We start from the raw sequence: 25,368 nt of genomic DNA, 5'->3' as shown, positions 1-25,368 counted from the left end.
CCCGAGAGTATGTTCATACCTGCAGCACACCATGGGCAACAAGGTGGGTACCTGGAAGTATTGTCTACCTGCAGCACACCATGGGCAACAAGGTGGGTACCCGGTAGTATGGTCTACCTGCAGCACACCATGGGCAACAAGGTGGGTACCCGGTAGTATTGTCTACCTGCAGCACACCATGGGCAACAAGGTGGGTACCCGGTAGTATTGTCTACCTGCAGCACACCATGGGCAACAAGGTGGGTACCCGAAAGTATGTTCATACCTGCAGCACACCATGGGCAACAAGGTGGGTACCCGGAAGTATATTCATATCTGAAGTACTTCATGGGCAACAAGGTTGGTATCTGAAATTGGAATATTGCCTCACTGATCATCAGTTATGGTGAAGTTGAATAACGAAACAACGAGCATCACCAAACCAGGATAATAGCCCAAGGTACTATAATATATAATAATACTATAACATTTTGGGGCCCTCTGGAAATGTCAAGTGTTATAGTTGCTGAATTTAAGTTTTGGACAGGATCCAAGTCATCATATATTATGCATATCCTGTGGTCCTTAATGGGCCATAATCATACCTTGTCTTTTAAAAGCGTTACTCAAAAAAGCATCTTTGTCACAAATCCCGTTTCTGCTAGCTGACATCGCTACTGTTTTGCTAGGTGAAGTCTCTGGAGGCCCGAGTCAGGGCGCTGCAGGATGATCTCTTCACAGCGCAGGACGAGCTGCAGATAGCACAGGAGAAGTATGAACAGGTAGGAGGCCAGAAACTCTGGTAGCCATGGAAACATACCCGCTTAATGATTCCACAACTGTAGAACAAAGAAGAAATGAATAATGCTAATGTTGCACAAGCAGAGGCGGACATATATTGAATAAATTTGTGTAACCAAAGGCAATTCAGCTGTGTTTGTCAGATAATAATCCAAGTAAATAAAGTGAAGCATGTCCATGATATGGCTTAAAAAAGGATGACTTGTTCAGCATGATTTAGTGAACAACCATATTTGATGTAATAAGCGCCCACAGCGATATTTGCTAATAATTTGCCAGTGAACAATCCTTATTAGCACCCCTTCCGATTGCTCAATGTGCACAAGACTTATTTATTCGTGTATAATATGCACTCGTGTGTTATATGCACCCTTGTTTATACATAAACATTTCCGTCTGTCAGCATAAACCATGAAATTTATCATTCAACTCTGAATTTTTCACCAAAATATTATTCTAAGAAGAGCCCCCTATTTCTAATTTTGAGAGCACCCTGGGCGCTTATTACGTCGAATACGGTAATGTGTCAGTGAGATATCAACTGACATCGAGTGGAGCATCAGTTGCTTGGGTTGTCCTCTGTCATGTTGTAATATCCCCCACATAGTGCAACCCCCAACAACTAAAAATTTATTGCAACACTGACAATTTGGACTGTTGTCCCGATCAACTAAGTTATTGCATTATTTCAGGATTTATCCTGACCTGCTCAGAGGCTGATAATTTAACCCTAAATCTGCAGCAAATGTCAGTCAAAATTCCAAATTGTATTTAAAACCATTTTCCAATTCATGCTGTTATAATTAAGGTGCATGAAAGGTACATGACTTTTGTTTCACTGAAAACATGGCCAAAATAGATTACGAGGCTTAATGCTTTGTATAACATTATTGCATTGAATGCAATGGTGAAATTCAATGTTTAAATACCTCGGAATTTAAGAAAAAAATAACTTTAATAAAAATCCGAATTTCGAACAAGATAACAATATTTCCCAATTTGCCTATCAAGGGTACCCAATTAAACCAAAACAGTTTGTATTGCACACAAGAAATTAGTCACAGTGCAGCAATTATATTTTTTTTATCCTGAAAAGTTTAATTCTTATAATTCTTTTCTCCTGTATTTAGGAATTTTGGGGGTATAAATCTGACATCAAGTGGAGCATCAGTTGCTTGGGTTGTCCTCTGTCATGTTGTAATATCCCCCACATAGTGCAACCCCCAACAACCCAGCAACCTATGCTGGTCGTAAGATGTGACCAATGGATTGGGTGGTCAGGCTCTGTGACTTCGTTGATGCATTTCATTGTAACCCGTGCTCATATCACTCACTGGATTGTCTGGTCCAGACCCGCCTATGTACAGGTGCCTGATACAGCTGGAATACTGCTGAATGTGGAATTAAACAACAAACAAACATATTGCAGGCTGCAGCAGAGTTGGAGGCGTTGAAGGTGGAGTCAAGGATTCAGCAGGAGACGCTATCCCAGCTGCAGATGATGCCACCGGCGCCGGCGCCAATCCAGGTCAACACCAATGGTCATAACGTGCACAAGTCACAGGACATGATCGACGGGGACAACCGTACCAATGATAGTTCCAAAGATGTTTCTGTAAGTGTATGCAGTTTTTCATATGAAATAATGAGGCTGAAAAGAATAGCCACCACGCCCTGACCAAAATCTTGAAGGGTGGAGAGTTATATGTGAGTTCCTGCATTCTAACTTTATAAAATGTTCATGCGAATTATACATGTCTTTTCAGGGTTCATTTTTAGTGGCCAAATGCCATCCTTTTGTTTCAACTGCTGGTGTGCATGGGAGAGTCAAATAAGAACAACTGTTGATGTAAAGGAAGAGATAGGATAAAAGCCGTTTTGGCCCACTGAAAAATGAGCATTTCTGATTAAATGCAATGTTTTTATACTTACCTGACGCAACACAGTGCTTTAGCTTTTGTTTTTGGAGTTGTGGAAAACTTTTAAATATTGGTGTGAGCCTTTGATTCCTTCTTAAACTTGCAAGTTTTGGACTTCTGACATGATCAAAAACGTAAGTATGGCTAAAATGAGTTGAACAAATCTATCTGGCCTCAACCGATTGAAGTAAAATGATTATTCAAAAAGTGTTGAACCCAACTCACTCACTCACTCACTCACTCACTCACTCACTCACTCACTCACTCACTCGATGACTCACTCACTCACTCACTCACTCACTCACTCACTCACTCACTCACTCACTCACTCACTCACTCACTCACTCACTCACTCACTCACTCACTCACTCTTGACAGGAGCTTGAGACCAGCCTGGAGCTCTCCAATGCCAAGCTGCAGGAGACGTTCGGTGCCCTGCAGACCTCCTCCAACAAGGTGAGTCAGCTGCAGCAGGATCTTCGGTCATCCAATCAGAAGCTGGAGCAGCTGCAACAGGATCTCCGGTCATCCAATCAGAAGCTGGAGCAGCTGGAGCGAGACTTCCAGCATGCTGAAAAGTCACTTGAAAATGCTGAAACCCAACTTGCCGAGACAAAGAAAGAACTCGCTCAAGTGGTGAGTTCTCGCGACGAGGTAGAATCTCGGATGCTGGAGTTGAGACAGGAGGTTGAGGCTGTGACTCGTGAGCGAGATGGGTGTAAACGGGAGACGGAGCTTGCAAAGACAGCCAATCAGTATGGCTCGGAGGAGAGACAGAAGCATCTGGACAGGATCAAGACTGTGGAAGAAATCTCGCGACAACTGGAGCTGGATAATAGAGAGATGGCCAAAAAGGTAGGACAGTTTGGGGGGCAAGATGATCACTATAACATCAAGGCCCCATTCCTCAAAGCGATCTTAGCACTACAATGATCGTAAGCCTATGTTAAAGTACAGGACTTACACTCACCTTAGCGCTAAGATCGCTTTGAGGAACGGGGCCCTGGTCTTTACTCCAATACGATATCTGTCTGTGTGAAGAGCTGACAGACTCTCCAAAGGAGGTCGTGTTAGGTGGACTTTCTAATCACTTGATCATTGTCAAGGTTTGATTCTCAGTACAAACCATGGAAGTATTCCCAGCAGCATATCTCATTTCTCATCTCAAAAACGAACATAAATGGTCAGTTCTAAATGAAAAATAGTAATTGCAGAGCAAAGATATTGTTATGGATATTGTATACACCCTTTGCTTCTGTGTGCCAGGGGTTTGTGTTAGAAAATCTTTTGTTATGATTGAAATTTGCAAATAGAGGTAGAGATAAACCAGAATGGTAGAAATCTGATGTCTGATTGACCCAAGAACCTATGCATGCTTCAGTCAGAAAGGGCTGTCAGAGTAAGCTCAGGCTCTTTCAATGTGACATCCCATGAAGAGTCTGTCAGATATTCACAGAGAGGTATCATATTGGATAACAGATCTGTTTTTTAAAGAGATTATAGGCAAGATTATCAATGGATGTGGGCGGTGGGGTACCCTGACGGTTACAGCTTTCAATCGTCAGGTTGATTCCCAACAATCAAATTTGTGGATTCCCTCTGTGATATTGATGGAATATTGTGAAAAAGGGCATAAACCCCAACTCACTCAATCACTCATCACTGTCTTGTATCTCACTCAGTATGCAGCATGAGGTTGCAGCATGCCTTCTCAGCGTGACAAACACCTTCAAGACTATCAGTTGCTGTCTCTCTACTTCAGTTGAAACAAGAACAAGTCACTTGTCCTTGGATTTTTGTTTTAAATTGTATTTTTGTTTAGCCCATCAGTTTCTGATGTTTTCCTTTTCCTAATTAGAGAATCTATTTGAAAGAAATTGTCAACCATTTTTGGGGGAAAACGTTATATCTGTATCAAAATATTACCTATAAGATTTTGGTGGTCACAAAATACAAAAAAAGATGTACTCTTGATCTTCAAAGATTTTATAGGTTTTGAACCAAGGAATTCAAGTCAGCAGAATTTCAAGGTCTTGCATTTAAATCAATGTTTTTACCATGGATACAGCATGTTACATATTTTATATAGCATGGCAAGAATTTTAAGAATGATCATTGGGCCAGACCAATTTAACTGTGTGTTTTATGGGTCCACCTGTCCCTAGTTAGTAATTTCAAAACAAATAGGCCACAGAGGTCTGTAATGGGAAACAAGAGTGTTTAGTAACATTGTATCTCCCGATCAACCAAGTTATGCATTATTTCAGGATTTATCCTGACCTGCTCAGAGGCTGATATTTAACCCTAAATCTGCAGCAAATATCAGTCAAAATTTCCAAATTGTATTTAAAAACATGAAAGGTACACGACTGTTATTTCACTGAAAACATGACCAAAATAGATTACGAGGCTTAAATGCTTTGTATAACATTATTGCATTGAATGCAATGGTGAAATTCAATGTTTAAATACCTCGGAATTTAAGAAAAAAATAACTTTAATAAAAATCCGAATTTCGAACAAGATAACAATATTTCCCAATTTGCCTATCAAGGGCACCCAATTAACCCAAAACAGTGTGTATTGCACACAAGAAATTAGTCACAGTGCAGCAATTTTTTTTTTTATCCTGAAAAGTTTAATTCTGATAATTCTTCTCTCCTGTATTTAGGAATTTGGGGGTTAAAAATCTGTAAAACAGGAATTAAATTAGTCTGGCCCTACTCACATTGTAAATGAAATTACACCCTGATTAGTGTTCACTCCACTATTTTGACATTTATATTACAAGAAGACTATGCATGTTGTATTGGTCACCGAGTTGTTCACTGCAAGCTGCCTGTGTTATGTTCAGTTGTCTGAGACCATGGCACAATGTGACACCTTGAAGGATGAGCTCCACACAGAGAGACAGAGAGGTACAGGTGTGTGGCCAGTTTATACTAACCATCTGATTGAACACAACAAGCATTTTGTCAGTCGGCTTTCATAGAATCATCAGTCATGATCAGAAAAAATAATCAAAATCTCATCTGAATCTCAAATCCCTCATCCATGGGAATCATCCATGTGATAACTGTTTTCTGTTTATGTCCTAAAAAATTGACAGGAAATCAATTTCTGCTTGAATTCATTGTGATGTACTTTCCTTATAAATTTTCTTGAAGTTAAAACAAGTTTGTAATTTGGATTTTACTTATGTTTCACATTTGTGAAATTCTGGCTTTACTCTCATATATATAACCTGTAAAGATATATACAATCTGGAATATAACTACACATGCTTTTTGGTTCAGTGCAGATTTTGCATTAATTGTTTATTGAATGAGTTGATTGCTTGTGCATGACCTTCACATTTACTGTTTGGAATGTTTGTTCAAACACTGAATTTTGTACTGATCTGTATGGCCAGAAACAACTTCTTCCTTTAACAAGAAAAACTGTTCTTCAGTTGGTTTGTCAAAAGGCCAAGTGTGCACAGTTTCATTATGGATTGTCCAGTGTATTAGCTTTGTCTCTCCATCTTCCAACCAGTTGTAGAATTTATCTCAAACATGAATAGGGGGCACGGGTGGCCCAGTCGTCCTATGCAACCGCGATTCGCTGTGCAGAGTTGCGTCCCTTGGGCACGCCAGAAACCTATGATTGTGGGTTCGAATCCCGATTATGTTTCTAGGTTTGTCAGCACCATACCCGTGCTCGTGGGTTTCACCGAAGTGGTAAACATCTGAGACCTGCATCACTTGGGGCTTTTCTCCCACATTAAGCTGACACGCCGCGATATAACTGGAATACTGTTAAAAGCGGCGTTAAACCCAACTCACTCACTCACTCAAACATGAATAGATTTTGACTGGATGGCATTCTTTGGCATTGTGCCATGAAACCTGGGAGTTCTGGTAAAGAACTGGACCAGGGTCCCCTTGCACAAATCAGTCTCAGCACTGCCACTATTAGGAACCGATGATAGGCACAGGAACCGATGATAGGCACAGGAACCGATGATAGGCACAGGAGTACAACTGTCCCAGCACTACAACTGCTTTGTGCAAGTGGTCCATAGGTGTTTACCATCATCATGGAGATATAATACCCTGGATAATCGAAGATGGGATAATTTGGAAGCTACCGAAATCTACGTGGGAGGTTAAAATAATCTGATAACACATAGGCACAATATTGTGACTATTTTGGTGATTTAATGACAAGGGATTACTGAAACAAACTAAGCAGTATTTCTGAAAAACGTAATCCAGAAGAAAAAGACTGGCCACACACATCAGTAGATTGACTTGTGTCTTGGAGTTTATATTGAATGTTTAACTTTGCTACTTGTTTGGTGTTCGTTGTATTGGTTTGTGTTCCTTAATGTCAACTGTTCAGGTTTAATGGACCCTGGGGATTCCCAGTTAGAATAGGTTAGAAACACCCTCTGCTCAGTGTAAGAGGTGGCCAAATGGATCAGGTGGTCAGGCTTGGTGACTTGGTTGATTGGGTGTCATTGTACCCCGATGGTGTGGATCGTTGCTCATAATATCGATCTCTGATTGTCCAGGTTTGATTATTGACAGAGAGTGCCTTCATAGAGCTGGAATATTGCTGAGTGTGGCATTAAACAACAAAATGATCAAATTAACGGAAGTTTATTGACTTAGCCTGGTAATGTAGAGGTGGAACGATTCACTGATACATTGAGGTATCGTAGGTTCATCAAATGCTACATGGTTAATATTTTGATCCTGACTGGCTGAGTAGTCATTTCAGCACATTGCTCTATTGTTTTCTGAATTTCCACACTGAAAGATGGGTTATGACCATCAGTTGTGTCATTCTTTCTATATCACGATCTGTCATGCATCAGGACTTCAGTATTGTGAATCATCCCAGCTCTAATGCAACCATCCCATGGAAATTATACACATATTATATACACATAAGGTGGACTGGTAAAAGCATGGAAGGTGTAAATGTCTTCTTCATACTTTGAATTCCAGAATGCATCTTTAAACGAAGACAGTGTCCACAATGTGTTACCTGGTTGGTTGTGTGTCATTGTACCATACAAGCATTGATTGTTGTTCATGCTATCAACCACTGGTTTGTCTGACGCAGATGCAATTAGTTACAGGTTGTAGCTGGAACATTACAGACTATGGTGTTCAACACAGTTCTCTTTTCTCATACTTTCAAAATTAGCATGATTAACGCATAAAAGATAAAAAAAAGTGCATGTCTGTGGTCATCACAAGATCACTGTTGAACCAATCACACTAAACAGGTAAGATATACTGCAGAGATAAACAGTCCTATCCTGATGAGGATGTGACATCACATTCCCTGCCTGTCTCCGGAGAAATATGGGTCCAGGATGGCCCAGTCGTCTGAGATACAGAGTTTTGTCCCTTGGGCATGTCAGGAACGTATGGTCCTGATTACAAATCCATGTTTGCCGTGATTGTGTTTCGAACTTTGTCAGTATTTTACACATGCTTGTGGTTTTATGAAATTGCATTACTAAAGTCTGACAACCTGAAAAGTCATGATATAGCTGAAAGACTGTGCAAGTTTGTGTTTAACGCAAGTCACGTCCTCCCTCCAGAGAAGCACAGCCAGAATGTGCGCTACATCCAGCAGCTGGAGGCGGACCTGGACGTGGCCCGCGAGCAGAACAGGCAGCTGCGGGAGGAGCTCCACACACATCAGACTCGGGTGTTCAAGCTGGAGGCCAATGGGGTCGGACAGTCGGTGAGTGGGGAGGGAAGGCAGTACTCCTCAAATGTGGGAACTGTCTCTCATGATGATGTTGATGATAATACAAATTATGATATTAAAATGGCAATTCCGACTATGATTTCCTGAAGGTGATGGTGATAATCGTATAATTAAACTGATCTTAATTCTGATTCATTTTTATGAATATGACAGCGATAATTATTTCATGGTGACCTTGGTGAAAACGACTTGTAGATGATGGAGATTGCAGTAATGGCAATGACAGTGATGATTATGTAGTGATGAGGATGGGGATGACAGTGATGTTGATGATGTTGCAGGCGAAGTACGAAAGCACCATCACGCGTAGGGAGATGGAGTTGAAGGAGGTGAAGTTGTACCACAAGAAGGAGCTGGCGTCGTTGACGGAGAAGTTGGACATTGCTGCCGCTGAGGCCAGGGACATGAGGAGCCAGCTAAGGGAACGAGAACAGGTTGGTCCCCACTTTGTTGTGTATTGCTGGGGGAACAGGTTGGTCCCCACTTTGTTGTGTATAGCTGGGGGAACAGGTTGGTCCCCACTTTGTTGTGTACAGCTAGGGGAACAGGTTGGTCCCCACTTTGTTGTGTATAGCTGGGGGAACAGGTTGGTCCCCACTTTGTTGTGTACAGCTAGGGGAACAGGTTGGTCCCCACTTTGTTGTGTATAGCTGGGGGAACAGGTTGGTCCCCATTTTGTTGTGTATATCTTGGGGAACAGGTCGGTCCCCACTTTGTTGTGTATATCTGGGGGAATAGGTCGGTCCCCACTTTGTTGTGTATAGCTGGGGGAACAGGTTGTACAGCTATATACAGTTGTATTCTTTTTGTAACATTTATTCACAAGAAATTAACCTCAAATCAACACTGGTCACATTGGCTAAAAATCTCTTTTTGCCTTCTGAATATAGACATATTGACCAAAACAATCTATTAAACAAAACTGATCCTGATCAGAAACTGCTCTTTTGTCATGAAATATGCATGATGCGTAAAATATAAAGTGTGTATAAGTTTGTCCCATGACATGTGTGAAATGGTACCTACTTCCCTGCAGGAACTCCTGAAGCAGCAGAGCGACACTTCCAGGAGCAGGTCCACGGTTGACCGCCTCGAGGCCCAACTCAACACCGAGGTCAAACTCAGGACGGACTATGAGAACAGAAACCAGGCCCTTGACCAGGAGATGACCAAGGTAGGCTGTGCTTGTTTTGGCCGAGGTCTGGTCAGGTGAAGGTGACCAAGGTAGGCTGTGCTTGTTTTGGCCGAGGTCTGGTCAGGTGAAGGTGACCAAGGTAGGCTGTGCTTGTTGGGGCCGAGGTCTGGTCAGAAGGTGAAGGTGACCAAGGTAGGCTGTGCTTGTTGGGCCTGAGGTCTGGTCAGGTGAAGGTGACCAAGGTAGGCTGTGCTTGTTTTGGCCGAGGTCTGGTCAGAAGGTGAAGGTGACAAAGGTAGGCTGTGCTTATTTTGGCCGAGGTCTGGTCAGAAGGTGAAGGTGACCAAGGTAGGCTGTGCTTGTTGGGCCTGAGGTCTGGTCAGAAGGTGACCAAGGTAGGCTGTGCTTGTTGGGGCCGAGGTCTGGTCAGAAGGTGAAGGTGACCAAGGTAGGCTATGCTTGTTTGGTCCGAGGTCTGGTCAGAAGGTGACGAAGGTAGGCTGTGCTTGTTGGGGCCGAGGTCTGGTCAGAAGGTGAAGGTGACCAAGGTAGGCTGTGCTTGTTTGGGCCGAGGTCTGGTCAGAAGGTGAAGGTGACCAAGGTTGGCTGTGCTTGTTGGGGCCGAGGTCTGGTCAGGTGAAGGTGACCAAGGTAGGCTGTGCTTGTTTGGGCCGAGGTCTGGTCAGAAGGTGAAGGTGACCAAGGTTGGCTGTGCTTGTTGGGGCCGAGGTCTGGTCAGGTGAAGGTGGACAAGCTGTGTCCTTTTCTCAGTGTGGTTATTGGGGCGGTCGGGTAGCCTAGTGGTTAAAGTGTTCGCTCGTCACGCCGAAGACCCGGGTTCGAATCCCGGCATGGGTACAATGTGTGAAGCCCATTTCTGTTGTCCCCCGCCGTGATATTGCTGGAATATTGCTAAAAGCGGCGTAAAACCAAACTCACTCACTCACAGTGTGGTTATTGTTTTCTGCTGCTGTGAAATTGTTTCCAAATGGCTGACAGCAGCATCAACTTACCAGGGCTGGGAGGAGTCCAAATGTACCTCCCGGGTACTTGCCCCCCAATTACCCGACCTGCTGTATGTCACAGAGTTGGGTAGAAAATGACCTATTTAGATTCATGTGTAAAACGATCTGATCAAGCATACACTGAAGTTGACTGAAGCTTCATCTATACTCAAATAAAAGAAGTCCGAAGGATTGGGTGCATAGTCAGAAAGAAATGCAAACATTAGTGATTTGTAGTGTAATTATGCAGTTTTATTGTTATTGTCATGAAACGATATGTCATGTGACTAAAAACGGGTCCGGGTAGTCCTCTGGGTACTGATCAGGCCCCACCCGATCTGAGTATCTAAGTTACCGAAAGCCTGCACATACATTTTGGCTTTGATACTACATGATGGCAATAAGTTGATTTTCAATGACCACCCTAGTTCGATGTGTGACCTTGACCTCTGCCCTTAGATGTTTTCCATGCTTGTCAAGGTATGGAGCCAGGTCCGGACGCTGATGGAGAAGAACGCCAACCTGGAGAACACAAAGAGGAGTCTGGAGGATGAACTGGATAGGGTGAGGAAGAGCTTTATGTGTTCTAGATGAAATTCAGCAGATGTTAAAGCAGATGAAACAATGGTCCTCTGTGCATAACATTCAAAGTGGAAGCAAATATTCACTGCGAGTCCCATTGGATTCTTCTCTGATCAGAAATGCAATCTAATTTCTCCATCTATAGTTAGCATAAGGCATCACCAATACTTGTATCTGTTGGTACAGTGGTCACTCAATGACCCGATTTGAACGAGACTGTCCTGTGACACCCCCTTTTGGTATGTGGGACTCAGGGTCCATTTAGAGGGTAGTTGAGATTCAGCAATGTGGTACGCAGGAGACAAATTAAATGGTATTTGGTATGCAGATTCAACATTTTAAAATATAATGACTGTTTAAGTTAACAAATCCTACAAATATTTTATTTTTATACCCCCGATCTAAAAGGGCAGGCATATACCGGTGTTATACCAATAGGAGAGGTGCAGTGCAAGGTTTGATTGTTATATGTTTATTTTCTGAAAAAAAGAAGATTTTTTTCATGTTTTAAACTTAGAAGTTTTTAACTTAAACATTTATGCGACCTTTAACTTGAAACTATACTTTATGGATTTTTTTCCAATTCGGAGTACAATTTCTATACCAATAGGAGCGGGGCAGTGCAAAGTTTGATTTCGATAAGTGGATTTTATGAGAAAATATTGCTTTTTTAATTTTTTGAACTTAGAAATATGTTGGAGTCGAAGTCAGGGGTACTTATGAGCCCTGTCACTATGTGCCTTTTTTAGATAATTCTTTAATTTCAAATTGGGGGGGGGGTTTGGCACCCTCTTGAATGTCCAAGGCCCATTTGCACAAAGCGATCTAAGCGCTAAGCCTATCGTAAGCCTATGTTAAAGTATGGGAGTTATGATAATCTAAGCGCTAAGATTGCTTTGTGCAAGTGGGCCCTGGACCTCAAAGCCTTATGAGAGTTCCAAGTACTTGTATATAGACCATGTAAGATGTGATCGAGCAGGAGCATTGCTTGCTGTGGCATTAAACAACATTCACTCACTCCTTCTGACAGAGAAGTAGCAGCTCAAGGCAGGCGGAGAATGTGTACGCCCAGACCTCCGCCAGTCAGGAGGCCACCATGAAATCACTGTACAATAGGACAGAAACTGCAGAACTGAAGGTAACCAATCAGATAGCTTGTTACATGCAGCTATGGCTTTTTGGCTCCAGTGGTAATAGCATTTGAGTGATGTGATAAATAACACTTGAATAATCAATATTATCAATAAGGTTTTTATATTTGTTTAATACATTTTCCAAAATAGACTTTGCAATATTTTTTTGTTTTCTGTGAGATATTTGTTCTAGAAAGCCTTCTTGATGTGGCTGTTATCCATATGTTGTTTTCTTTATTTTCTATTCATTGTTTATGAGTGTGTTCTTTTGCATGGCGCATGGTATTCCTCTCTAGCTCTTAAATTTTGTGACAGAAATAGAAAATAATATTGGTCAATGGAACTGACAGAAGTTTATCTGAATTCAACCATCTTATTTTAATTGCATTTTGGAATCCGTTTTTCACTGTGAAGACATTTCTGATGTCCTTGGTGAAATAGAAAGAAGTATATATTTGATGAACATTATTCCATATTCATTTGAAATAACATTTGTTGCCTACACATGTGATGAAATCTAAGCCAGTCTAGCGGTTACAGTGTTCACTTGCTCATTCGTCATGGTAAAAACACCAGTTTGAATCCTCACACGGCCACCAGGTGGCTAACTCGTGGTGTCCTGTCACTTTAAATTACTAAACTGGCTAAAATGTCACTGATTCACGATATATGTTCTTTCGTTAGTCACAGATAATGGCATCATCGTCAGACAAACCAGTAAGAGTCGTAATTAACATTTGCGTTACATTTTACATTTTAACATTTATATTTACGATCAAATGTATTGTACCTTCTGTTATATGATCAGTCCACATGTACCAGGTTTATTTAGATTACAAAGCTGCTATACAAAAGTATGATCATACATTGTCTTTGTGATTAGTTTTTTTTAGTTTCCAGGCGTTATTGTCTCTTATCCCCATTGTAATCCCTTCCACATCCCTTCGCTGTGCAGACTTCCATCCCTTACAACCTGGATAGTCGGTTTTAATCCCACATTTCACCCTGATCATTTTTCTGTCTCTGTCACCACTAGGGCTGGCAAAAAAGATCGATAATGGGAATTACCATCAATGGGAAGAAATATAAAAGATTATCAATATGAAAATTGTGTCATCGATAATATCTTACATAAACTATTTTGATGAAATACTGTTTAGATTTACCAAAACCGACTTGTTATTGTCAATGTAGTCAATTGCTGAAGGTGGAAAAGTAACTGTTTTTGTTATATATCAAATGTCCACAAAGTGATCCCTGCATAAATGTGACACCACTCACCAGTCGAGTGAAATATGTTGATTTCTTTTGGACTCTTTTTTGTGTATTTGCTGAGAGTTACTTCCCCAATATTTATTGATAATTGATCGATATTTAGTAAACAATTATCTATCTCCATGATCTGTATCGATAGCCAGCCCTTGTCAGCACTATTGTCCCTACCTCTGCTTGTGGGTTTCATGTAAGTGGCAAACATGTAAGGCTTTACTCCCAAAAGCTGACACATCGTGATATAACTAACATGCTGTTCACAATGGCATTCAACCCAAGTCACCCGAATTGCTTTGATCGATGGTCATGATGTCAATCACTGGATTGTCTGGTCCAGACTCGATTATTTACAGACCACCATCATATAGCTAGAATATTGCTGAGTGGGATGTCAAACAACAACCAACCAACTCAGTTTAATGAGATGAGACTTTTGTTCGAGTTGTTTATAGATTCGACAGCTCTACAAAATAAAAATTGAAAATTACAATTTGAAAAGCGCCCTATTTTTTATGACTTCAAAAGTAAACATACATGTAGGCAACAACTAATTTATTCCTTGCGGAATCAGTCGTAGCTTTGTGATGAATAAGCCTGGTACTGAGGAAGAACTGAAATGTTTCTTGTAGAATTATCTCAAACCTAATTCAAAATCATACTTTCCTCTCTAAACAGAAAGGCATGTTCTAACTGATGTGACAATATTGACATAGAGTATGACATTTAAACATTGACCTAGCTGTTTATATACTAACTAGACATTTACCTCAGATTAGCTGAAAACATAAATCATATTTTGTGACAACTATATCCTTTCATCTTTTGTTAACATTGGTAGAATGGTAAATGGTAGAATGTCACAAAGAAGACACAATTTATGGATAACAACTTCTTTAATACTGCAAAGGCGATGTTTCAGTACAGATCCTTATACCGTTGTCAAGCAAGACTGAATGAGGAATTTAGTACAGAATATATATAGTAGGTGGAGGATTAACAGTAGAGGATTAACAGTAACAACAATTGCATACATGAGTACATACATGGTAGAATGTAGCTCTCTGTTAGATGGGGGGCTGAGCAGGTAATCTCATTCATGGGAAATCGTTTTCTCGTACTATTAATTGCTGGCGATCCGTAACCTGTTTTTTATTTTGTATCCTGCTCTAAGTCTGGTTTTACATTCACCTACCAGTTTTAAGTAAAGCTGTGATGTAATACCAGCGATTATACTGTCTTTTGATGATAGGTTTTCGAAATTAATTTTGATGTAAACTTGTTCCAGTGGCTGAAACATTGCCGATGTGGCTTTAATTTCGACTTACTCACTTACTGTTATAGGGAGGCTTGACATTGATTGGCTGATGAGAAATTTCAGTTGAAGCTACCTCCTGTGGAGGGGCTGTCAGATCTTCATGCAGAAATACTGTATCGGAGTGAAAGATCTGATTTTACTGAGCTTCGCCAAGTGGTGTATTTTGTTTAGTTACTGTACAACAGAGCCCTAAGTTTCAAGGTGCCACTGGTCAGGGGTTAAATCCAAGATGCATTCAGATTATAGTCCTTGGTCAGCAATATTCCACGGCTCTCCACTGTGGTAAACATCTATTTTGACCTGTCCTCCAGCATTATGCTGGCATGTTGTGATTTTACTGAAGTACTGTAGTGTTCGACCACACCTCGACCACACCTCACTCACTTGACTCAAACACCTTCTGGCTAGTGAGTGAGTGAGTTTGGTTTTACGCAGCTTTTAGCAATATTCCAGCAATATCACAGCGGGGGACACCAGAAATGGGCTTCACACATTGTACCCATGTCGGGAATCGAACCCAGGTCTTCGGCGTGACGAGCGAACGCTTTAACCACTAGGCTACCCGACCGCCCCGCTTCTGGCTAGTCTAACTAAGCATGTTAACTTTAATGTCTGAGATATCCTGCTGGGTTTACTGCCTCAAGTTTAAGTTTCTAAAAAAATAATCAAGCCCCTCTTTTACTCAAATTTTGTATATGTGCCTTGCGTTTTAGGAACAAATATGTGCCCTTTTCTTGAGGGTAGTGTGTATTGAAATATTGGGAAATCAAATTTTTATTCATAACTGCTTTTCAATAAAACTGTAAAATTACAGACTGAGAAAAAATAACTACTTTTGTCATAACATTTACGAAAAGTAATGTAATTGAGCATCTGTTTATGTTCATAAAAAAATAATGTCGCAAACCAAATGTGTTGATTGAGGACTTGCGCTTAGACAGATAGCTCTTAACACAGAAGATCAAGCAGATTTTAAGGATTAGCATGAGCATGTAAGTAATTGCAATTACATATCCTCCAGCACTGCGACACTTGTGAGAAAGCAGTGGTTAATCCCTAAATACTTTGTGTTAATCCTCCCTGCCCCATACTGTACATACATTACATACGACCTCCAAGGTGTGAGCTGTGATTGGTCCTTTAATACTCTGAGCTCTAAACCCTCATTAATGTGGGCTTGTAACAATGATGTAATCTTATCTAATGAGAATTGGAACTCAGGTTTGTCATGTACAGTCAGTTCTAGTTGTAGATGACTTGTAGACTAGTGTGGAGATACTATACCTCTTGGACTGGCTATAACTGTTAGAGGTAGGTTACAATTCTCTCAGGTAATGTAATATGCTGATAGCCTGAGAATTAATTTTTTCAAAAGTGTTGTTTGTATTAATTGGTTTGCAGATCAACCGAATCAAATGTAGAATGGAATAAACCTAACATCCTAATATTTTTTATCATCCACCAACTTTCCCAAATTGGAATAAAATCAAATTTTGAAAAACTTTTATCTTTAACTTTGTCTTTTTATCTTTCTGTTGATGCAGAGTGTAATTAGCTCCAGTGTAGAGATATAATGGAAGGGAGGTAGTTCTGTCTTGTCATTCAAGAAACACTTCATGTGGCATATATGTTTTGTTAAAGTTCACTGACCATATTTTTTAAGTATAACCCTCTGATCTTGATAAACTCTGGATACCAAATATTGAAAAAGATCTAACTTGTTTTGAGATTTATGGGGACTTATCTAACTTTGTATTCTTCACTCAGTCAGGTTTTTCTATTTGAATAACCTGTTTTACTCAAACAAGAAACATTTTACAACGCTATGGCAAGTGGTAAGGTTGTTCAATGATCATGGGCTCAACATGCCATCTCCTTCATGTAAATATTACATGAACAAGCTGTAACTATACATGTTAGTACAGAGATATGTTAATATGGAACTCATTTTACTTGTACTCGTTCATATAAGAAAATATTCAGACATTGTCCTTCATTTTAATGTTCACTGTCTCCTTCTGTTATGTATTAGAATCTTTTGTTTTGTATTCATATGTAGAAACACTTGCCTCCATTTCTTTGTTGAGATGTTAGTGCTTTTGAAAATTTCAATGATCAAAGGGAGGCAACTCATTTCCTCCTGAACTTTATATTAAAGGTTACAGAACTCTCTCTCCAACCTTTAATTACCAAAGTAAGTAACTGTAGTTATTTCCCTTCTTTCTTTGTCTTCTCAAGCTCAGCTGACGGCACTGATATATGCACAGTCTGTCTACCTAACAAGTGTAATAGATGTGTGTAATGTGTACTGCAGCCATAGTCACTTTAAAGTAGGGACTGGGCATTAATAATTGAGGTGTGTGGGCCAATTAGATTAAGGACAGGAGGTGCGTGTGCGCATGTGCGTGTGTGTGTGTGTGTGTGCATGTGCGTGTGTGTGTGTGCATGTGTGTGTGTGCGCGTGTGTGTGTGCGTGTGTGTGTGTGCGTGCATGTGCGTGTGTGTGTGCGCATGTGCGTGTGTGTGCATGTGCGTGTGTGTGTGTGCGCGTGCGTGCGTGTGTGTGTGTGTGTGTGTGTGTGTGCATGTGTGTGTGTGCGCATGTGTGTGTGTGCATGTGTGTGCGTGTGTGTGTGAGAGGAAAGAGAGAGAGAGGGAGGTGAATAATGGCTAAGTGAAATAGGGGTAATCGGTGAAACTATTGTTCGGGACGATGAAAAAATAACAGTTCTTTATATATAAATTATATATTTGTGTGTTGAGAGTGTGTGTGTATGTGGAGGGGGAAAGAGGGGGTGAAAAATGTTACATGTATTTATTTATACATTTTATTGGGGGAGGGGTGTGGGGGTGTGGTGGTTATGAGTTAATGGAAATGGTTAATAAAAAGGTTGCATAAAATGTTGAGCAATTAACAATACAGTCTAAAGACCGATACCACAGGCCCTCCATCCCTATAATAATGACCAGTCCCTTCATTAGCTTCAATGTTTACATGTATAAACTGAGAGAAACATGATAAGTAGATGCATGTTTTATAATTTTATTATAGAATATTTTAGATTCTACATTAGTGTGTGAAATAGATTATTCTTGAGTTCCATTTGTTTTGTTTTTTTGTAGCAATTTAGATTTAGATTCATGTTTCTATGGGAATGGATAAATTATGTTTTAGTTGTAGATTTCTTCTTGTTGTATATGTTATTTGTTGTGGTTATTTGCTGCTGTCAATATTCTGCTATTTTGCCATTTTTGCTGCTCTATTAGCTTAACTGCTGTTGAAATATAGATGTTTGTGATGACAACAGCTTTGATTTGTGTTTTAAAGTGAGATAAAGACTGCATATCATGCATATCAAATCTTTAATGCTTTTATAAACACATCGAAACAAGGAACATAATTTCCAGTATTTTTTCTCTCAATCTGTCAAATAAAACAACTAATATATGCTGTGAAATATATATGATGCTTGTACATGTATTGTTTTTTAAATACACTCAGTCCACCAGTTTGGTGACCATAATTTAAGCAAGGATAGAATGTTTTGCTGACCAGTTATATCTGTTTCCTTCCTATTACTATAGTTACCGGTAATCTGTCATGTAGATTTTGTCCTTCTTTTAGGGGACACTGGTGGCCCAGTCGTCTAAAATGCCACAATTTACTGTGCTGTGTTGTGTGCTTTAAGGCATGCCACAAACCAACGATCAGGTTTTTGAATCCCCCATTGCCCTGATTATATGTATTGGTTTGTCAGCACCATGCTCATACTCTTAGGTTTCACCAAAGTGGTAAATGTCTGAGACCTGCGTCACTTCGGTCATTCCTCCCACATCAAGCTGAAACGCAGATATATAACTGAAATACTGTTCAAAGTGGCATTACTGGTACTTCATACAAGGGCTGTCAAATGGTAAGTTGACTAGACTGAAAGAAACTTTCAGCTTCACAGACAGTTGTAATATTAGGTAGCCATTGGTGCCTCAGATGAAAGGAGTGAGTGAGTGAGTACGGTTTTACGCCGCTTTTAGTAATATTCCAGCAATATCACAGCGGGGGACACCAGAAATGGGCTTCACATATTGTACCCATGTGGGGACTCAAACCTGGGCCTTCGGCGTGACGAGCAAACGCTTTAATCACTAGACTACCCGACCGCCCCCAGATGAAAGGATCTGCTGGTTGTGGGTTTGACTCCAAGATTTGTCGTGATCGTTGGTCTGTCTGCTCCATGAAAGTAGTGTTGAAACCCACTCACTGTATCATTGTCGGTTAAACTTTATTAGGAATGTGTAAATACAGTGCAGTTTCATTGATGATGTGCTGTTACTTTTTAAATCTCAGAGGGTATTATTTTTTTATCAGAATGATCATCTTTTTTAACACCATGTCCACAACTGAGCTTATCTTTTCTTTCTGTCAATCCTTAAATTACACAACTAATAATGTAGTTTGTATATATAATTGCATACAACGTTTTTTCCTTTTATTTGTTCATATATCTTCACTGTTTAGGGGTGTCGGGTTGCCTAGTGGTTAAAACATTCGCTTGTCACGCCGAAGACCCGTGTTCCATTCCCGACATGGGCATAATGTGTGAAGCCTATTTCTGGTGTCCCCAGCCGTGATATTTCTGGAATATTGCTAAAAGTGGCGTAAAACCATACTCACTCACTCACTCTTCTCTGTTTAGTCATTCATTTTGAGAGAAAAATGTCTATCCTGGGATGGCCATAAATGGTCCGCTGGTCAAAGGCATGAGCTAGAACCTCTGTCCCTTAGCTGTCAACATCCACTATTTTGTGTGAAATATGATCTGTGGTCTGTTAGTGACATACCCATCAGGGCATGTGTGGTCTATTGTCTCAGGTGCAGCAACTTGTAGCAGACCAAGAATTGTGTGTCCCTTAGCAGTGCTAAGATATAACTGAAGTAGGACTAGTTTATGAACTTAATTTACTCACTGTCCCTGTTGTGGGCTGTTGCTTTGGGGGCACTGACCTGTTACTTCTGTGATCATCACATGTTAAAGAGGTAGTGATAACAAGCTTATGTTGAATGCTCCCAGTTTATAAGTTTGTGAATAAATCTCTGCAGTGCACTGTAGCTCTAGTTCAACTCCTGTCTTCACACTCTTCTGCCAGGCTTTACATCACTAATACTCCTCTCACTGCCTTTCCTTTAATCCTTTCTATTCTACTCTGTGTGCCCTCCATCCACCCATCTATCCAGATATTATCGACTTACCTTACCACCATCTTACCTAAGCTTGGACCCACCATTACACCCAGACATCATCTATTCATCATCATCCTCCCAGCCACCAAACCAGGACACCACCCACCCAGGACACCACCCCCACCTCCCATGTGCCACTTTGTTCCGCTACTCTGAAAACTAAATTTGTCTCTTTGTCTACCAACACGTCTTCCTCTGTTCTCACTCTGGTTCTAGAAGTCGATCTACCCTCTGTTTACTTCCAGAAGTATCTTCAACTTCATGTATCTATCAACACGTCTTCCTCTGTCCTCACTCTGTGGTTCTAGAAGTAGATGTACCCTCTGTTTACTTCCAGAAGTATCTTCAACTCCATGTATCTATCAACACGTCTTCCTCTGTCCTCACTCTGTGGTTCTAGAAGTCGATCTACCCTCTGTTTACTTCCAGAAGTATCTTCAACTTCATGTATCTATCAACACGTCTTCCTCTGTCCTCACTCTGGTTCTAGAAGTCGATCTACCCTCTGTTTACTTCCAGAAGTATCTTCAACTCCATGTATCTATCAACACATCTTCCTCTGTCCTCACTCTGTGGTTCTAGAAGTCGATCTACCCTCTGTTTACTTCCAGAAGTATCTTCAACTTCATGTATCTATCAACACGTCTTCCTCTGTCCTCACTCTGGTTCTAGAAGTCGATCTAGCCTCTGTTTACTTCCAGAAGTATCTTCAACTCCATGTATCTATCAACACGTCTTCCTCTGTCTTCACTCTGGTTCTAGAAGTAGATCTACCCTCTGTTTACTTCCATAAGTATCTTCATCTTCAACTCCCATGTATCTATCAACACGTCTTCCTCTGTCTTCACTCTGGTTCTAGAAGTAGATCTACCCTCTGTTTACTTCCAGAAGTATCTTCAACTTCATGTATCTATCAACACGTCTTCCTCTGTCCTCACTCTGGTTCTAGAAGTAGATCTACCTTCTGTTTTACTTCCTGTAATGTATCCTCAACTCCTGTCTCCATGTAGCCACTGTAATGTGTCCTTGGCTCTTGTAATGTGTCCTTGGCTCCTGTAATGTGTCCTTGGCTCCTGTAATGTATTCTCAACTCCTGTCTCCATGTAGCCACTGTAATGTGTCCTTGGCTCCTGTAATGTGTCCTTGGCTCCTGTCTAAGTGCGGCTCCACGTTGCAGGCGGAGAAGCTCCAGAGGGAGCTGCAGGATGTGTCGGTGAAGATGCACAGCACAGAACAGAACCTCCTCCAGGCTGAGTCCACCAAGCAGGACATGCAGGACAAGAGTGATCACATCGTCAGCCTCCGCAACCAGCTGGAAGGGGAAAAGCTACAGAGGTCGGTTGAGAATGTGAAAATCTAATTATTCTTGTATCAGAAAAGCTGACAGGTTGTGTTTGTGTAGAATCTTCTTGGAATGAAGATTATGGAAATCTAATAACTCTTATATAAACACAGCTGAGGATTCAGGAATAGATTAGAAGGGACAGATTACCTTTTTAGCAACCAAAATCAGACTGGCGAAAAATGTAATGCTGACATGTGGCAAAGAACCTCTGAGGACCCAAGTGTCTATTCGTGGTCTGTTCTTAGGTTGTATCAGTTGAAGACATTTTAACAATAAATTTTATCAAAAATGGAAACAAAAGTAGAACGATTTCATCCAAAGAACATCATGAATAAAGTGGTCTTTTTTAATCAGCATTAGTCTGGACCAGTTAAAGCAGCCACACATACACACACACACACACACACACACACACACACACACACACACACACACATGTGCATTCACGTGCAATAATCTTGAATGCAACATTCAACCCCATTTCACCTCACCTCACAAGCACCTGTGGGTAAGAATATAGGTCCCCAGCAATCTATGCTTGTCATAGGAGGCGACTAAATGGATTGGGTGTCAGGCTTGGTGACTTGTTTGGTCCAGATCCGATTATTTGCAGGTCATATGTAGCTGGAATATTGCTGAGCATGGCTTTGAACAACAAACCAGCACCTGTTGTTTCTTTCAGGACCCTGCTGGACCAGACAGTGGCGGAGCTGAAGCACCAGGTGGCAATCTTGAAACAGCGAGAGACGAAGCTGGTAGAAGAGAACAGATCTCTGCAGCACAGTATGATTGACCTTGAGTCTCAAGTGGAAGAGCTTCAGGACCGGAGTGACACAGCGTATGACATGGTAGACTCCTTAATACAACTTGTAGCTATTGTCACAGTAATAAGCAGTCAATTTCAGATGTATTTCACTGCAGAATTTCCAAAATTAGGGACTGGTGGTTTATGACAGTTGGGACTGCCTCCGTGGCCTAGTGGGAGAGCATCTGCCCAGAGAGCGGAAGGTCCGGGGTTTGATCCCCGGCTGCATCATACAACAAGACATTAAGAGATGGTACTTGTTGTTACCCTGGCTGGTGGTCGGCATTAAGGGCCTTAAACAAGGACTGGTGGGCTTGGAGTCAGTGTACTGTGTCTGAGTGGGGTATTCATGTTAAACTGCGGCATGGTATCTCAGTTGGGCTAGCACTATAAAATCAGCATTAGTCTGGACAAGTGGAATAATCTTGAACGCGACTTTAAACCCCACTTCACCTCCCCTCACCTATTACAGGTGGTGTTGGGTAAGAGTTTTTTGATGCAATAATTTACTGAAAATAATTAACCTCCGCTAATGCCTGTCATATTTTTGGATGACCCTCCACATGTTCAATTTTGTCTTGACCCCCCGGGGATGCCAAAATGCAAAAGTACTTTATGTTATATACTGCTCAAATAAAGTTAAAGAGCACCCAATATTTTCAGATGACTACAGTTAATCCATCTTGGCTGGTGGATATTGCAACTCAAAGCCTTCCAATTGTGGGTGTTCCTTAACTAGTTTTGAGTAGTATACTTCAAATGTTCATGTTTTCATGACCCTCCCCAAATATGTGTATTATATTTCATGACCTACCCCTCAAGACTGAGATCTTTGTGACCCTCCCCTGATTACCTCTGACCCACCCACCCCTATTATAAATTATATGACCTTGTTCTGATAATCATGACCTTGAACAACAGCACCACCAAATGTCAGAGGTCGGCAAGAAGACACTGCTTGAACAAATAACCCGACTGCAAAAGGAAGTGAAGGAACTTCAGTATGAACTGCTCTCCACCAATGAGAAGCGAGGACATGCAGAGAAACGCTACGAAGATCGCAAGTTGAGAACAAAAGAGAAGTTGCTTAAAGCAAGGTAAATCTTGTCTGCTGACTTTCTAACACTGAAATTGGTCTTCAATTGTCAATTTCATCAAACTGGTAGAAAGCTAGTTATGGAGTTGATAGGTAGGGGATTCCATGTTCGGGCAGATCTCCAAGCAGCACCTCAAGCTTGTCCTGAATGCCAAGTTGCATGGATGACCCAGGGGGATTTCATGTTAGAATAGGTGCAGAGTTACTTCCCCTTCCTTACAGGATGTGCTGGGACTGGGTTCTAATCCTTGATTTACCCAGACGATTGTCCTTGGTCTGTTAGCTCCACACCAATGCTTTAGGACCTCCTTGTAATGATAGTATCTTTGACCTGAGATGTAGAGATTCCGGACAAGAATAAAGTTCCCCAGCAATCTATGCTTGTTGTAAGAGGTGTCTGAATGGATCGGTGGACGGACTGGCTGACTTCTGTGATTGCTTGTCATCATAACCCAACTGCCTGGATTGATGTTCATGATGTCAATCCCTGGATTTTCTGATCCAGATTCAGTTATTTACAGGTTACTGTAATGCAGCTGGAATATTGCTGAGTGGGGCATTAGAAAACAAACAAACAAACAAACAATCTGACTTGATTCTGTATGTGTTATCATAGCCTGATGGTGTGGATCATAGATCATGCTTTGAGTCACAGGTTTGTCTGGTCCAAACTGTATTATTTACATGCGACAATGATGTATCTGGAATCCTGCTGACAGTGGCTTTATGTGACATTGACAAGCTTACTTACTGGACAAGGAAATTACTCTTGATTGTCCATGGTGCAGGAGAGTGGGATCTGAAGTATGGAGGAATATGGGTCTGGCATGGAGTAACTTTTTGTTTCAGAGAATTCTATTCCCACGAAAAAACACGAATGAATGATCAGATGACCCGAATGGATGAAGATCTACGACTAACACGAGCAACATTACGAAAAGAGCTGGAATGGAAGGAAAAGATGGACATCAATTATAAACAGTTGCTGCAGGAGAAGCGCAACCTCATCACTCAGTAAGTATTACGACCTGTTGACAGCCAGAAGTGCTCTTGTAGGATAACGTTAGGCTGTAATTGCTCTTCCTGTAACTGATAGAATCTCTATGGAGGTTAATATTGGTCCCTTTCTTAGCCTTGGTACGACATAGTCAGCCATGTTTTTCATTCCCCCATCACCATAACATCATTGATATGTTAATCCTCATGCTTTAGTTTTGTAAAGGTCTGCCGATACATTTAGCATAATGTTTTTGTGAAAAATGCAGGTCAATGTGTTTAAAAATTAATAAATTCAGATCAAATTTTTTCTCAACCTTTGATATAACTGGAATACTTTTTAAAGTGGCACTAAACCCAACTCACTCACTCATCCTTTAAGAGCTTACGGCTGCAATGATGTAAATGTCCGATGTTGTTCTGTGTCCAAGTTATGTACTGATCGAGCATTTTGCAACCTGCTTGTACTGTAGCCATGTTCTTTGACTTGTGTCTTGGGAATCTTTCTGAAAAGTGACCTCTGTATCTGCCATTTGAAAGTATTATCATTGTGAAACACTTTGTTGTATAAATGTATTTATGCCAAGTTATATTATTATTCAAACAGACTTCTCTCTTTGTCCCAGCTGTTAACAGTATATTGCCAAAATAACTGCATCGTCAAATCTTCACGGGATTGTGTTCACAAGGTTCCTCCAGATTATTTTTAACCAATGACACGACCTGGTTCCAGGGAGTCCTCACACAAGGGCTGGGACAAGTCCAAATTCATTACCCGGGTACCCACCCCTCTATTACCCAACCCGACCCGGGGACCTACGGTAGTTTTCAAGAGATAGGCCCTGGAAAAACATAATTCAATACACATATTAAAAAAATCTGGTCATGCATACGCTGAAGTTGACTGAAGTTTTATCTTTATTCAAACATATACTCGTTAGAAAAAATGCGTACATAGTCAGTACCCACCCGACC

The 25,368-nt window shown here is 40.9% G+C and overlaps 1 protein-coding gene across 9 annotated transcripts in view; it reads left to right on the top strand.

Moving 5' to 3' along the window:
* The window catches only part of LOC124116909 (myosin-11-like), a 65,220-nt gene that overhangs the window by 27,952 nt on the left and 11,900 nt on the right, over positions 1–25,368 (top strand). For 7 of the 9 annotated variants that reach the window (XR_007220319.1, XR_007220318.1, XR_006858194.2 and 4 more), the window contains 14 exons: positions 669–761; positions 2,210–2,395; positions 3,078–3,554; positions 5,554–5,623; positions 8,299–8,444; positions 8,753–8,905; positions 9,508–9,645; positions 11,091–11,174; positions 12,223–12,330; positions 17,071–17,106; positions 21,329–21,486; positions 22,179–22,344; positions 23,223–23,398; positions 24,247–24,411. Coding sequence is in view for 6 of the 9 variants with exons in the window: in XM_046478514.2 (XP_046334470.2) it covers positions 669–761; positions 2,210–2,395; positions 3,078–3,554; positions 5,554–5,623; positions 8,299–8,444; positions 8,753–8,905; positions 9,508–9,645; positions 11,091–11,174; positions 12,223–12,330; positions 17,071–17,106; positions 21,329–21,486; positions 22,179–22,344; positions 23,223–23,398; positions 24,247–24,411 (2,156 nt within the window). In the remaining 3 variants the exon portion in view is untranslated. The remainder of the gene's footprint in view (positions 1–668; positions 762–2,209; positions 2,396–3,077; positions 3,555–5,553; positions 5,624–8,298; positions 8,445–8,752; positions 8,906–9,507; positions 9,646–11,090; positions 11,175–12,222; positions 12,331–17,070; positions 17,107–21,328; positions 21,487–22,178; positions 22,345–23,222; positions 23,399–24,246; positions 24,412–25,368) is intronic. The other 2 variants (XM_046478516.2, XM_046478517.2) reach the window with 2 other exon arrangements.

This window comes from Haliotis rufescens, unplaced genomic scaffold (assembly GCF_023055435.1).
Source record: "Haliotis rufescens isolate VD_foot unplaced genomic scaffold, xgHalRufe1.0.p SCAF_13, whole genome shotgun sequence".
NCBI lineage: Eukaryota > Metazoa > Mollusca > Gastropoda > Lepetellida > Haliotidae > Haliotis > Haliotis rufescens.
This window is presented reverse-complemented; position numbering and strand designations above follow the sequence as displayed.